The sequence below is a fragment of the Labeo rohita genome, chromosome 14 (genome assembly GCF_022985175.1).
Source record: "Labeo rohita strain BAU-BD-2019 chromosome 14, IGBB_LRoh.1.0, whole genome shotgun sequence".
In the NCBI taxonomy this organism is placed as follows: Eukaryota; Metazoa; Chordata; class Actinopteri; order Cypriniformes; family Cyprinidae; genus Labeo; species Labeo rohita.
In genome coordinates this window covers 20,376,860-20,391,916 of record NC_066882.1, presented here as the reverse complement: position 1 = coordinate 20,391,916, position 15,057 = coordinate 20,376,860, and the positions used below count along the sequence as shown (strand labels likewise).

Sequence of the window (15,057 nt, the reverse complement as noted above, 5' to 3'; positions counted from 1 at the left end):
CAAATAAATGCAGCCTTGATGAGCATAAGAGACTTCTTTTAAGACTATTACAAGTCTTACTGACCCCAAACTTTTGAACGGTAGTGTATATATATATATATATTTAAATATATATATATATCCACTGCCATTACTGTCCATGGTATCTCCACAGTACTGTAGTGTGGGGATCAAACCAGCAGATGGTGCTGTGACATTATATCATCAAGCAGAAGATTCTGAGGATGCATTATCTGTCTGAAAAATCCCCAAATTAGTAAATAAAATATATTTGAAATATTTGAATTTTACATATTTTGCTTCTCTCTATATCTTTCTATGTAATTCCATTTAATTTATTTTCCTTGCAGTCTTTCTTGACATCACATAAACATTTTAAATAAACTACATGCCCAGTTATAATTCACAGCAGTTTATGGCAGGGTGAGTTTATAGGTTTGATGAAGTGTCGATATGGTGAAAATAAAGTAGATCATACAATGAGAATTCATTTAAAAGCAAAATATGGTTTGAAATGGCTTAAATCTCTCTCACACTCAGGTCTGTCTCGGTACAAATGACAGGATTCTGTCTCTGACTGCCACATGGCCATCACCATATGTTACGGGCCCATCCTATCAGCCAGACTCGCTGTAGCGTGCAAAGCCTGCTTTCTCTGGAGCACCTGTATCCTCCTCATGCTCCACTGTCACAAGGAGCTCAATGTCTCTCACAGCTGATAAATTACACACAGTCTGCGTGTGATCAAAACCATGCAGCATACACTGAGCAGATTACTGGGTCACTGTATTGATTTGACCTTCAGAGTAATCAATGATAGCCTCGTTGAATTACTTGAAATGTGCTCTATAAAGGAACTGTTATTATTATTATTATTATTATTATTATTATTTACAAACACACATAAAATGTATTAAGAATCTATATCATAAAAAAATTTGTAACAACCTATACCCCAACCTGATATATGGTTAAATTTAGCTTGAAATCTACAATGTAAAATAAATAAATAAATAAATAAATAAATAAATAATAAAATCCATGTTGCTACAAAACACATATTACTGGAGTATGTATTATGACAAAGTATTATTATTATTATTATTATTATTATTAACACACACACCTAAAATTTATTACAATTTATTACAATTATAATTACAATATGTGTGTGTGACAACCTACCCCAGCATAACATATGGTTTAAATTTAGGTTAAAATCTACACTGTTAAAAAAATAATAATAATAAAATAAAATAAATAAATAAATACATTTTTCAATGTTGCTATTAAAACAAATGTGACTGGAGTATGTTTTATGAAAAAAAAAAAATTGGGAAAAGAAAAATATTATTATTATTATTATTATTATTATTATTGTTGTTGTTCTTCTTGTTGTTGTTTACACACACACACATATAAAATATGTATATATATTAAATATATATATATTAAAAAATTAAAGCATGTGACAACCTACACCAACCTGACCTATGGTAAATTTAGGTTAAAATCTACTCTGTAAAATAAAGATTTTTTTCAATGTTGCAATTAAAACAAATATTACTGGAGTATGTTTTCTGGAAAAAAAAATTATAATTATAATTTTAATTTTAATTTTAATTTTAATTATAATTAATATTATTATTATCATTATTATTATTATTATTAATATGTTGTAATTAAAACAGATATTACTGGAATATGTTTTTTTGAATAACAACAAAACATGTTGTTATTACTATTATTTACATGCACACACATACCATTAATTAAAATCACATAAAATTGTAATACATTTTGTGTTTGTGTGTGTGTGTGTGTGCGTGTGCATGTTCACAATAATAATAAAATTAATAATATTAATAATAATAATGATAATAATAATTTAGGTTAAAATCTAAAAAAAAAAAAAAAAAACATTTTTGATGTTGCAATTAAAACAAATATTACTGGAATATGTTTAAGAGAAAAAAATCTTTAAAAAAATTGTTATTATTATTATTTACATACACACAAACACACACGAAGTTTATTAAAATTATATATTTTAACAAATTATATATATAAAAAATAGTTAAATAAAATAAATAAATAAGTATGTGACAACCTACCCCGACCTAAATTTAGGTTAGAATCTACACTATAAAAATAATTTTTTTTTAAAATGTTAAAACAAATATTACCGGAGTATGTTTTACAATAAAATATTATTACTATATTTACACAGACACACAAGTACACACACACTGTATAAAAAATGTATAAAAAAAAATCTACACTGTAAATAAAAATAAAAATCTAATTAAATTATTTGTAAAATTATGTAGCAATAAAACTAAACCATTTTTTGTATGCCATCATTATATATACAGTTGAGGTCAAAATTGTAAATACATCCATCTGCAAAATGTTAATTAATTTACCAAAATAAGAGGGATCATACAAAATGCATGTTAGGACACAAAATAAGATAATTCACATAAAAGACTGAAAAAAAAAACACACAGGATCATTCAGGTAACAACACAGTATTAAAAATCAAGTCAAGGGTCATTTTTATAAATTCAGTTATTATTTTGTCTTGTGGAGTATATAAAAACATGTTTATACGTACTGTACTAAGTAAAAAATAAAGTTTTCATGATCCCTTTTATTTTGATAAAATTATTAACATATTTGCATATTCTGCAAGGGGTATGTGCTTTTGAGCACAACTTTATACACACACACACAGTACTTTATATAGTTGATTCTTACTCGAACAAGATTTTTCACACAATTTTACTACAGTTCATTTCATTAAATCTATATAATCTGTCATAAATATTGATTTTTTTGTCAAACGCCAACCCCACTGAGTTCTATTCTCATTTGATTCACTTCAGTCAGTGTTTTCTCCGCTTATAATGGTTCTGTCATCGCGCTATCAAACGCTAACCCGAGATCTGTGCCAGAGAGCAGGGACAGTAAGGAAGCCTAGAGTCCTAAAGCGCCTCTGGGCACAGAAGCGTGAAAGGGGGGAAGGGGGCGTGAATACGTGAGAGTGAGAGATTCGAACACTGAGAGAGATAGAGGACAGAGTGATTGAAGAAGACAGGCAGAGAAAGAGTGGGAAAACAGAGCGGGTGGCCGATGTCGGGCTCTCCGTGGACAGCTTGGCATCCCCGCGGGGGAAGACTGCAGCAGCCTGCCTCAGATCAGTCCTGGCAGCTGCTCGGCCAAATGGGATTGTCCTGCAGATTAAGGGTCTGTGTTGGGGCAAAGAAGAAGGGAGGGGCCCCCGGAAGGGAAGGGAGGGGCTCCGGGGCCGGGCAGGGCAGGGCTGTGTAAAAACCCGCCGGTAACTCTAGTGGGGCTTGTTAGGGCTCTGGCAGAGCACGCTTGTTGAGACAGACTCGAGAGATCTAAACCCCTGTTCTCTCCCAGTCTCTATTAAAATATTCATTATTGGAGTAGAGTTATTCCAGTCATGCCAGACAGAAAACCCTGGAGACTGACTGCCAACCTGAAAAGCTATGCTTTTTATACTATAATTGGCTGACCGAAAAATAGATCTTGTTGGTGTAGAGCAGAGACGCCGGGTGATGGTGCAGCCATTGTAGATAATTACTACAGGCCACAATTAAATGATTACACATAATTACTATAATGGTGCAAATTTGGACATCAGTCAGACAGGAAAGAAAAAAAATTCTGACCTATAAGCCTAGTTTAATCTCTTATCTCAGCTCAAGGCTATTTTTCGCTATTATTTTTTATTTCTTTTTTTCCAGCCGCACAGATTTGTAATGGTCACTGTGGACCAATTACAAGTCTAGATGACAATAAAAAAGAGACAAGAGCAGTTTCCAGGTCTGCACCAAATGAGCCACTAGGATGCTCTCCCTGTAGCTTAAAAAAACAGTGCTTGGAAATAGTCTAGACTAATCCTTAATGTGATTAGCAAAATCATATTAAAATACTATTACTCTACCTATACTGTAGTAAATCAGTTCTTCACCTAAAACAGGTAATTTCAGCGCTTTCTCTTGTTTGGGCGATTAACCTTCATGTTAGGCGTGCTTGAACTGCATTAGAGCAGCTATGGTTTAAATTATGACGTTTAGGATTTTTAATGATCCAATTATAAAAACAGCTGTTGTGCTGCATAGCAATGTTTTGTTCCATAAGCAGTTTCCTAGCAACCGGTATGATGGTAAAGGATTGAACGGCTACGCTTTCCTTCCTTTCAGTCGCAACAACTGTGAATGGCTGTGAAATGCTGTGGGGGTTTTGGTATTCTTATTCTAGGATTTACAGTAATACATTTCCTTGGAAATGAGTGGAAATGTGGGCTTGTGTTACTGGGGCGCAAACACACAATATTTGCACATGTCTTTTGAGACCAGAACACACTTTTACTTTTTATTCTTTCATTTATATTCCAATGTATATATAAGGGGCTTTCGCACTGGAGAAACCTTTTCATGGTTCCTAGAGCTATTGGTGGTAGTTCCTGCTTTTTGGTGTGTTCGCACCACAGGAACTAGGAATGTATTTAGTTCTAGGAACTCTGCTTGGAGTAGCTAGAGTAGGGTCTAAAACAGTTCTGTAGCCTTGTGTAGTCAGACCTTCAGACTGACAGCAGAAGGTATGGGAACCTTGGTTGTTTTGAATGGCCAAGGCCGTCCAAGAGGCCATATGACTGACAGGTAAAGCAACCAAATCATGTTTCGTTTTGTGCTGCATCATGTTTAGGGGTGTAGAAATGTACACAATTACAGACTGGTGTGTAAAACTCTTGGATGTATTTTAAAGATTTCGTACCATGAACTTCAAATATTTCACAAATATTTGAATACTTCCTGATAAATGCTCATTGTCACAGTTGTAAACACTATGGCTTTCTTCTTCCATGAGGGGGTTTGGCATCACGGAATCAATAACCGCTTTTTCACTATCGGGCCGAATGGTTCTTAGAACGGTCAGGTACGGTTCCGGTTGTGTTTCCACCTGAGCCTGGTACGATTACACACCGTTATTACAAACCGATAGAGTGTGTGTGCTAAGTGGAAGCGCGCTATTTGATCAAACAGCGAAGTAAACAGCTATGCTGTGTTCATAGCTCATGCATTAATACTGTCAATAAATGTATTATTTTTAGAAAGGAATTTTACCTTCTGTGTCCGTCTCAGCATTTTTTTGTAGCGTTATACCTGTGGTCGCCTTCTGTTTATTTTATTTTTTGCGGCAAGAGTTAAGTAAATATCAGATAAAAAAAACTTAAATATCTAATAACCGTCCATATCGCTGTTTGCATTGCAATTACATTACCAACGACTGACGCATTTGTATTTACATTACAAAGAGTTCCGTTATCAGCAACACGGTGGAAAATGAAACCGTATCCGTGCTGACTTGTTTTTTAATTTCTAATCTTTCAGCTCATTCATCGTGAGTCATGTTTTTCACGGGATTCGTAACCAAGGATTCTGCATCCTAAGTCCAATTCCGTGCTGGCTGAGCTACTGAGCAAGCTTGTTATGTCCAGAAAGCAAAACTGTATACGAAAAAGATTACAAGCAGTGGCTGTTTCACTGCATCTAGTGTTCATTTCTGTTGTAAATGGCAGTGGTATGTATTTTGTGTCTTCATGTTCCCACAGGTACGTTTTTATCATGAGATCAGGTAGATATATAAATTAAATTATATGTTAGCAGCACAACTATTTTCAAAAATGTTTCTTGAGCCATGAATCAGCACATTAGAATGTCTTCATGTGGCTCTGAAGACTGCATGCAAGAATTGCCATGTTTGAATGAATCAGTTGAGTAAATGAGTCACTGACTCACTCACTTGTCACCACCTAATGGAAAGAAAACAAAAATCACTGGACAATCTTTTTCTTTTATCCAATTAAACAAAAAATTTGTCATTAAACTTTAGATGGCGCAGGCTAATGGGTCATTAACGCAAACTGATGATATTAACAGCATTACACTACTGGGCACAAGTTGATTGGATCATGTTGTATACGCAGTCAATGAGCTTGCTACTTTACATTTAAACAGCTGGTTTCCTCTGAAACCTCCACCTCCCCAGCTCCACCTTTATATATCTACTACGGGTTATTATATGTGCTACCTGTGCAGCTGTTAGTTTTGTTAAAAGTACCGACCATGATACCAGTTAGTACTAAAAAAAAAATGTCCATTTCCCGCTAACATTTCAGTGCTATTGAGTGGATTCTTCAAAATGACTGATTAGCCATATATATGATATACATGATAGATATGACTGTGATTGGCTACAGTGATCATCGCTTCACGCTCTTCACCAAGCACTCACAAGCATTTGAAAGCCGTGTCTATCAGAAGATCCCTAATGTAGCTACACATAGATGGATCCGCTGATAGACGTGGCTTTCAAATACTCCCGTGTGCTTCTGTGTGAGCACTCAGTGAAGAGCTTGAAGCGATGATCTTGCTTTGCAGCAGCAGCAATTTAGCAGTGTAGTAGATTTATTCCGCCAAAACAAAATACATTACCATTGTAATATCCATTACCATTAAAATCTTCCAAGAGATGTCGTGATGAAATGCTCCACTCAGCATGCAAGTCTTTGTGTCAGTGTGTTAAACGCATTGATGGAGTGAGCTACTCAGTCTTTTAATTGGAATGACTTCACATGTAAACTCGCCCGACAAAGGCACTTGCCTCTGGGCTGGGTTTAAAACGTTCAGCCCAAACTATGCATCCATCTGGTTGTCTCTCCCAACCCCCCTTATTTTTCTCTCGCTCTGTCTCTTTCACTCTCTTTTCATTCACTTCCCATGATCGTATTTTCTTTGTTTATAACATTTGTCGCACCTGCTCATGTTGATAAATGTTAGAGTCGGTTTATACTTATTATACTGTATGCTCATAAATACAGGTAGCACATATTAGATATAAAGGTCTTGTTGAGTCAGATACTGTTAAATGGATCCCAGTCAGTACTGGTTAGTCCTTACAAGCACCTTTAATAGATGGATCCAATAAATCTCTAAAAATTCAAGTGCACTTTGCATAATTGCGCACTATTCTATGCCATGTTTTCACACTGAAAATTCAAAAATAGTGTAAGTGCATAGTGCATTTCGGACTGATTCAAGATAAATAATGACATTACTGTTATCTGTAAAGCTGCTTATAGCTGATTTTAACTTATTTCATAATCAATGTACTTTACACAGTTATTGAACTGAACTGAATCAACACTGAACTGACTTGAGCTAAATAAAAGCACTATGGTGTTTTTAGAGCTGCTTTACATAATATATACATATAATTTGCATTATTGATTCTGATAGTTTCCTGTTTAATATAATGAAGTCACTTCGAAACCATTTGGTGAATTGACTTCTGTATTTTTTTGAAAAGGCCATTTGATTTAGTGCTACCTATTGATTTTGATACACTAATCACTGCCCACAACTAATCTTGAATCATTTCTGCAGGACGCACGATTGAGGATTAAGGATCAATAGATATGTATTGATTAACCATTGTGAGATTACCATGACTGTTCTCTGTTACGAATTCAGTGATTGGTCTGTAGCGCTGCAGGCATTCAAGGACCGGCATCCTCAGGCCAACACAATTACTGCACATCAGTGCGAGCAATTGGCCATGAAGATATCACAGCATTGCAATTATCTTCATGTTTTGTGTCGTAGCCTTGATGCACATCACTGCATGGACTAAGCTGCAAGAGAAAGCCCCAGGCCTTGAGTGCTTTAAATAGCTGTTTATACATCTCTGTGAGACCAAAGGTCTTCCACAGGCACAGAAAGTTCATTTCTAAGAGAACATATTGATCTTACCATATTTGCTACTGCAGACATGCGATTCAAGAAGCAAAGAGCAAAACTGACATTATTCACATTTATAAATGCAGGGTGGAAGAGTGTATCAGGTGGCCTTGAAGAGACATGCACAGGCAAGCAATACTACAGCTGTGATACTCAACCCCAAAAATTGCGATTTTGTAAGCATTTACTCACTGTCATGTTATTTCCAAGCTATCCAAGTGCAGGCGCTGCCATTTGTAACTTGAATTTGTTTCCAATGTCATCCACATCCTGTATAAAAACAAAACGTTAAGCCACATGATATATTAACGTACTGTCATAGTTATAAACATACTGATTTGTAGCACAAACAGTTTTCATTTTTACTGCATGTCTGCCAACTAATGAATTGGAAGTCTCTCAAATGAACTGAAAAGCTCACTTCCACGTTGTAAAATAAAGTGCACATGGCAGTTTTATTTTTTTGGAAAAGTATTTTTTACACTTTTCCATACAATAAGTTCCAGATCTTAACGACCACCTCAGTCAGGATTGAAAAGGGACAAACATACAGTAAAATTATTTTGGAAAAGTTGTTTATACAAACTGTGCATCATATCGTATGATAGTTTTGTGTGATGAAAAAATGAAAATTTAAGTTGTTATTGACAGAAAAACTTTAAATATCAATATCAACACACTAATATAATTATGTATTTTAGTACAACAATGCGAATAACAACTTAAATTTCAAATCATATGTTCTCATAATACTTAAAATATAGCGTTTGAGTCATTTTTATATTATAGGTTATTATAGTTAACTAAAACTAAAATGAAAACTATTAAAAATGTCATTACTCAAATAAAATAAACATTAACTGAAATATGAAATAAAATATAAAAACCTTTTAGTTGATGTACTAAAATAACTAAACTGAAATTTACAATAAATAAATAAATTAATTAAAATAATACAAACTATACACTACCAGTCAAAACTTTTTTAACAGTAAGATTTTAACCCTTTAACTGTCACTCCCATTTTTGAACACAGACATAAAAATGCACTACTTAAATTAACTATAATTAATGAAAACATTTTGTAATATGATTTTGATGTGCAATGTCTGATTTTAAAATGCCTTTCAAAGGATGAATTTTGAGATTTTAAGTTTTGAACTAATATATAATTTCCTATGATTTCTTAATTGTAATAGGGACAAAGGCAACAAGAAATTCTTTTGTGACAAAGGTCAGAACTCCTGTTATGATGTAGATTTTTTAAGTTGCACTCTCGACATATATTAATCTATTACTTTTCCTACATGATTTGTAACACAAAAATATGGTAAAATATCTATTTAAGAGTCTTAGACCTTTCCAACGATGTATAGTTTGTCATGATTAGATTAGGATTTATTTGTAATATGGTGAAGTAAACTTAAGAGTCCCACAGAGGGGACGGTGACAGTTAAAGGATTAAATGTTTTTTCCAAATTACAGCAAACGGTAAAATGTTTAAATATTTTTACTACTTAAAGTAACTCTTTATATTTGAATATATTTTAAAATGTAATTTATTCCTGTGATTTCAAAGCTGAATTTTTAGCATCATTACTTCAGTCACATGATCATTCAGAAATCATCCTAATATTCTGATTTGCTGCTCAAAAACATTTATTATTATTATTATGTTGAAAACAGATGAGTAGAATTTTTTCAGGTTTCTTTGATGAATAGAAAGTTCAGTAGAACAGCATTTATTAAGTAGGAATCTTTTGTAACATTGTAAATGTCTTTATCATCACTTTTGATCAATTTAAAGCATTCTTGTTAAAAGTAATAATTTCTATAATTTCAGTTCATCAAAGAATCCTGAAAAAATGTACTCAAGTATAGGGCGAGTAAATAATAACAATTCCTTTTTTGGTGGCACCATCTCTTTAAGTCAGTGCTACAAATATAAAGTCAGTATGGCAAGACTTTAATTAAAGCACCACCATTGATCTTTAAGCAGACTGCTGATGCTGTTGGCAATGTGCAGCTCTCACTCTAATTATACTGTAACACAGTCTGTCCCACTCGACTGTCTCCCTCTTTTTTTATTAATGCATCTCTGCATCTCTGTCTTTCCCCCCGTATCTCTCGCCCCCTCGGTCCCTCTGACTGACAGATAGCTGCTCTCCCTGTTGATCTTTAAAAGATGCCAACTGGAATTTGTCATCGTCCTCGTCCTCCCTCTCCCCTGACAGAAAATCATTGATTTTTGTCGCCCTGTTGGAATAATGATAAGGATTGTTGTCAGGGGAGAGAAACGGCATGAGGGTTCTGGGCTTAGATGCTTCAGATACGTTCAGTGGGGTGGAAAGGTTTGAAAATCACATGAAAACAGGTGCAATGCAATATGCCTGATTACAGCTCGGCCAGACATGCAGCACACATGCATTCTAATGGAAACGAATGGGTGATTAAGTGGAAAATGTGGCATGTGATGATGGACTATATTTATGAAATTGTCTGAAAAGGCCGATAGACCGATTTTACCCGCAAATTGGCTTTTGGAATTAAAAGCCTGATGCATTTAGGATCCTTGGCACATTTGTTCTGCCTCTGTTTTGGTTTTGAATTTCAAACCAGATTTGTTTTAGTCTGGTATCAGGTAGATTACAGTGGAAAATATGCTTAAAGACAGAATCAGAGTAGCAGGGGAAAGTCCCTGCAGAGTTTCATATTAAAATCAGCATGTAAATCAAATCTATCCAAAATGAACACGCCAGCGGCTAGACTCTAATCGAATTAATCATCGTCTGGTCTGCACACTTAAGGAGAATGAGACCCTAAAGGGATCTGACTAGAATCCAGTGTGACAGATTTGAGAATCCTCTGTGCACGTATCACTTATCCAAATCAAGAGGCTTGTTTTCACATTTCAAACTGGACTAGATTTGCATTTCCTCAAGGAAATATCAGTGATTCAAGGATAGTGTTCAAAAGTAACTGCTGAAAGGAAGAAAGCAAGGGAGAGGGATTATTAGTAAAATTCTGTCAGTATCTATGGATTTCTATTTTCTATTTTAAAATCAAAATGTTAGCTTTAAATGCAAAGTGCCTAGTTTAGATTCTGTTAACTGGTCATCTTTACTTTTGTTACTTTCTATTCTGTTCTTTTGTGTTTTCAACATCTTTTTCCCCATCACTGGCTCATTTTAAATTCTCCTGCTGTGTATCAAATAATTTATTAAACTAGAAATATTCCATGTTGTTTCTCGATTAAATGAGGCATTAAACTTGTGCATGCATAAGAACTGTAAAGAATCAGCAAAATGCTGTTTAAAATGGTTTTAAATGAAGTATAGCTTGTCAAACCACAGAATATATCAAAACAAAGAGTGCAAATCATTATTCAATGACTCTCAAGAGGATCGACATTTTAGGAATTTCTGTTGTTTAAAAAAAAAATTGTAGTCATTTTAGAGAGAGACAGAAACACCTCCGGTTCATCTCACGAAATGTGAATAGTTGTTTTCCCAGCTAGCGTCATTAACTAACAGTAATTTAAGATGTTTTAAACAAAACACTGCGTTATTTATATGCTGTTAATGTTTTTTTGTGAAATATTTTTACATGTATATTTATCCACCTTTTTCTTTAACGCAGACGTAAGCCTATGGGTCAGACTTCCGGTTCATTAATACGTTGTTCTGCAAATTTATGCTGTCTAAACCATGAAAAAAACGTGGAAACTGCTAAATCATATAGAGAAGGACTTTGTAAGCAGGAAAGGGTGCAATATTTTGACAAACTACAGTTCATAGGTGGTAAAGATACGCAGTATTAATTAAGATATTAGCCTAATATTTTCACCTGCCTGACCGGAAATGATAAGAACAAACATGAATGTTGTCAAGATTCTTGTCTTAGAAATACTGGTTCAGTTTGGCCAACCACAAACGCCTTTTGTTCCCCAGACAGTTTTTTGCACTCTTCTACTTGATTTGTTATAACTTTTGGCAGTCTATAGTACTCCAAATATTTTTCCAAGTTTGACCGATTAGTACAGCCTAAAACATGACAATAATTGACATTAGCAGCAATAATCAGCAAAATATGCGAGTCTGGCTTTGTTTACATCCAGTGCCGCCAATATGGCCGATTGATGAGGTGTCGTGAAAACACTCTATCGGAAATAATGATAAGAATAACAACGTACAGTAAAAGGCAAAACTGTTTTGTACTACAAACCAATATGCTCATAATTAAGATAATACATTAAAATAATATAGTAAGACAACAATTTGTAATACCAAGCAGCAAAAGGAGCTTTTGTACAGCTAAAAATTGCCGGACCCGGATGAGACAGAAGAGAGACCTATAAAATTTACAAATTGCCTTTCAGGAAGAAAAAGGTGCATAATAAAATGATAAATATTGACAAGACTTACGTTTATTGTACAGCCCGATAGGGTTTAGGCGCATGCATTGTCTGTTCACGTCAATCAGGACGTCTTGCGGCCCAAAAACCTACATATTTGCGCATTTGCGCATATTACACATTTAATTGCTTTTAATTTTGTTCACATTTTCGCTTTTAATCATGAACCTACAGCACGACAGCACAGTGTTTAAAAACAACAAAATGCCCTAGGGCTGGGTAAAAAAAAAAAAAAAAAATCGAAATAGATTCTCATTTTAATGGACCAAAATCAATTCTTAGATCACAATCGATCTCTTGGTCTGTGCTGTTTTCAGTTGATGAATGGACAGTGCATAGACGCACTACTTCCTTCCAATAAATAGCAATAGGCTAGGCTTTGTGTTACTTTTGATATGAAACAAAGTCCCAGATTTCAAATTCTGTCAATTTCCTTAGGAAATTCAAGCAATAAATACCGTTTTGACGCTCTTTAATGTGGCGTGATAGATCGTTGATGCTACTGTGTACTCGCCTGTGCGTAGTCAAACGCATAAGAAAACATTCGTGATAGTTCCGTTTTTGTTCTGTATCTTGTGCTCTGCTGCCAGAGCGCACTCGCCACAAACTGGACAGGGGTGGGAATTACAGCTACAATTTACAGTACGTCACTATATGACAGACGACCTTCAGATTTTTCCGTCACTGATTAAAAATTTCCGATGAATTGAATGGAAGACAACACAAGGGGAACTTCATTCATGCTACATGGTTTCAGTGCCTGATGAATTACAAGCAATGACATTTAATACAAATTGCGTAAAACGAGTAGCAGTTATCGTGTTTACGTCATTTGTTCGCTGTCATTCGTATTGACACGTGCTGTGATTTCAGCACTGGACAGCGCCTGTGTGAATGGGAGGAGCTCAGGCAGAACTTCTAGAACGACAGAACCCTATGAAACTACGAAACAGACTGTATGTCCTCAGCAGCAAACCAAGATCTCGAGAGAGAGAGAGAGAGAGAGAGAGAGAGACGTGGACGGATAGAGCGCTTGACGCATAACCCCGCCTCCTCGGCTCAGAAGGTGGAAATCCTGCCCTAGTTTACCACATTCAGCGCACCTCGTTTACCAGGGTACTAGGTTTACGCATTCGTCATCCATTCAGCCTTTCAAGCTAGGAGATCTCCTAAACGGATTTGCTAGTACACCTGTTTAAGAAGTGCTTCACATGCGCTAAGTATGAACTGCTGAGGGATTTTTCTTGCCAGTCGAGCTCCAGCTGTATCACCCCGGGCATCAGATCATCCGTCACGTTCATGAGAGGGGCGACAGACACCGCGATGGACCCGCAAACCGCCTGCTGATGTTCAGGGTCCACGATGGATTCCTGCGTGTCTACTTTAACATTCCCATATAACGGAATCATAAATGGAGGAGGAGAGTGACAGCCGCAAAATTAACAACAGCTTCCTTCGGGACCACAACTATGCAACCGAAGGTATTTGGAAAATCGAATTAAATTCGATTCTCACTTATATTAATGACGGTGGGGGTGGGGGGCTTCTCTTCAGGACCCCTCCTGTATGTGAATGTACGTTGGGCGTTAGTGCTGTTGGTGCATTGATGATTCTCAGACTTGATCTGAAGTCTCACATTCATGCAGTGTGCATTGGATCATTGGCATTATGTGAGGTGCATTGTGCTTTAGATCACATGATTTCACAAGACACCTTGATAAAAGATTACAGTCCTGTTTTTATAGGCTTAGGACTATATATAGACCTTGCATTAATCTGAGCTCTGGTTTTAGGTGTTACTATGGGGCAGTGGCCATTGAGGTGTGACGTGTACAATGAGTCAGATATGACTGGCATAACAGAACACAGCAGACATTTTTTTTTTATGAGTGACAAGTCATGTTATCATGTTTTTCCATTAGTGTAACTCATAGAAATAATTAATGACTAATATATAACAAAATAACCAATTTCAACATTGCTTTAAGTTGTACAAGATTCAACCCAATTTTTAAAATCAGTTTAACATAATTTGTTGAAATTACTTGTACAGCCAGTTTGATTATACTTTAAAATTTAATTTGATTATAAAAATTTAAGGCACTCACTTTTTTAAAATCTATAATCACTTTTGCATTTGATATTTCTCTTAAGCAAGTAAGTATACATAATCTATATTCATGATTATAATCGTAATGCTGCAGGATTCTGGCAATTAACAGTAAAGATGCAGCAAGAGGAAGGAAATCATCAATTATTGTTAGGTTCCTAGCTAATAATGCAAACCTGTACTATATTAGCTGTGCATTGATGCAGGGAGGTAGTGGTTGGAAAGTGAGGGTGTGTCTGAGAAGAGCTTTATAATATATAATATCATTCACAGTAAAACTTTAAAATCAATGGAAGTAGACATAAATGGAGTCAACTAGCAAACACTTTCAGTGCAAAGCAAATGTCTTTCACAGCGCATTGGAAGGTATGCATACTCAAAAGTTTACATAAAAGATTTTGTACGTGCAATGACTATATTATCAGTTTATTTTCTAACCACATGTTTAAAATGCAGGTGTAGTTACCCATTTTATGCAAACACACTCCAGCGCAGGTTTCACCTCCTGTCATGTTTGGAGAGCAGATCTACAGTGGAAAAGAAAGCTCTGGGTGTGGCAGCAGTGGGCATCTTTCTGGGCGGTGATTAATAGCTGTGGGAGGTTTTGCAAAACAGATATAATGAGCAGAATCAATCTGTAGCCATTGGACTCAAATGCCCCCGGTCTTCTTGGTTTATGTCTTATGCCCACCCCAGCT

At 35.4% G+C, this 15,057-nt stretch overlaps 1 protein-coding gene across 2 annotated transcripts in view; it reads left to right on the top strand.

Moving 5' to 3' along the window:
• Positions 1–15,057, top strand: part of ppp2r2ba (protein phosphatase 2, regulatory subunit B, beta a) — a 72,050-nt gene that overhangs the window by 20,892 nt on the left and 36,101 nt on the right. Inside the window, exon 1 of one of the 2 annotated variants that reach the window (XM_051127797.1) lies at positions 13,271–13,730. The exons of the other annotated variant lie outside the window; for it this stretch is intronic. Within the exon in view, the coding sequence (XP_050983754.1) occupies positions 13,661–13,730 (70 nt within the window). The 5' untranslated portion in view covers positions 13,271–13,660. Of the gene's footprint in view, positions 1–13,270; positions 13,731–15,057 lie in introns of those variants that run through there. 2 annotated transcript variants of the gene reach the window in all.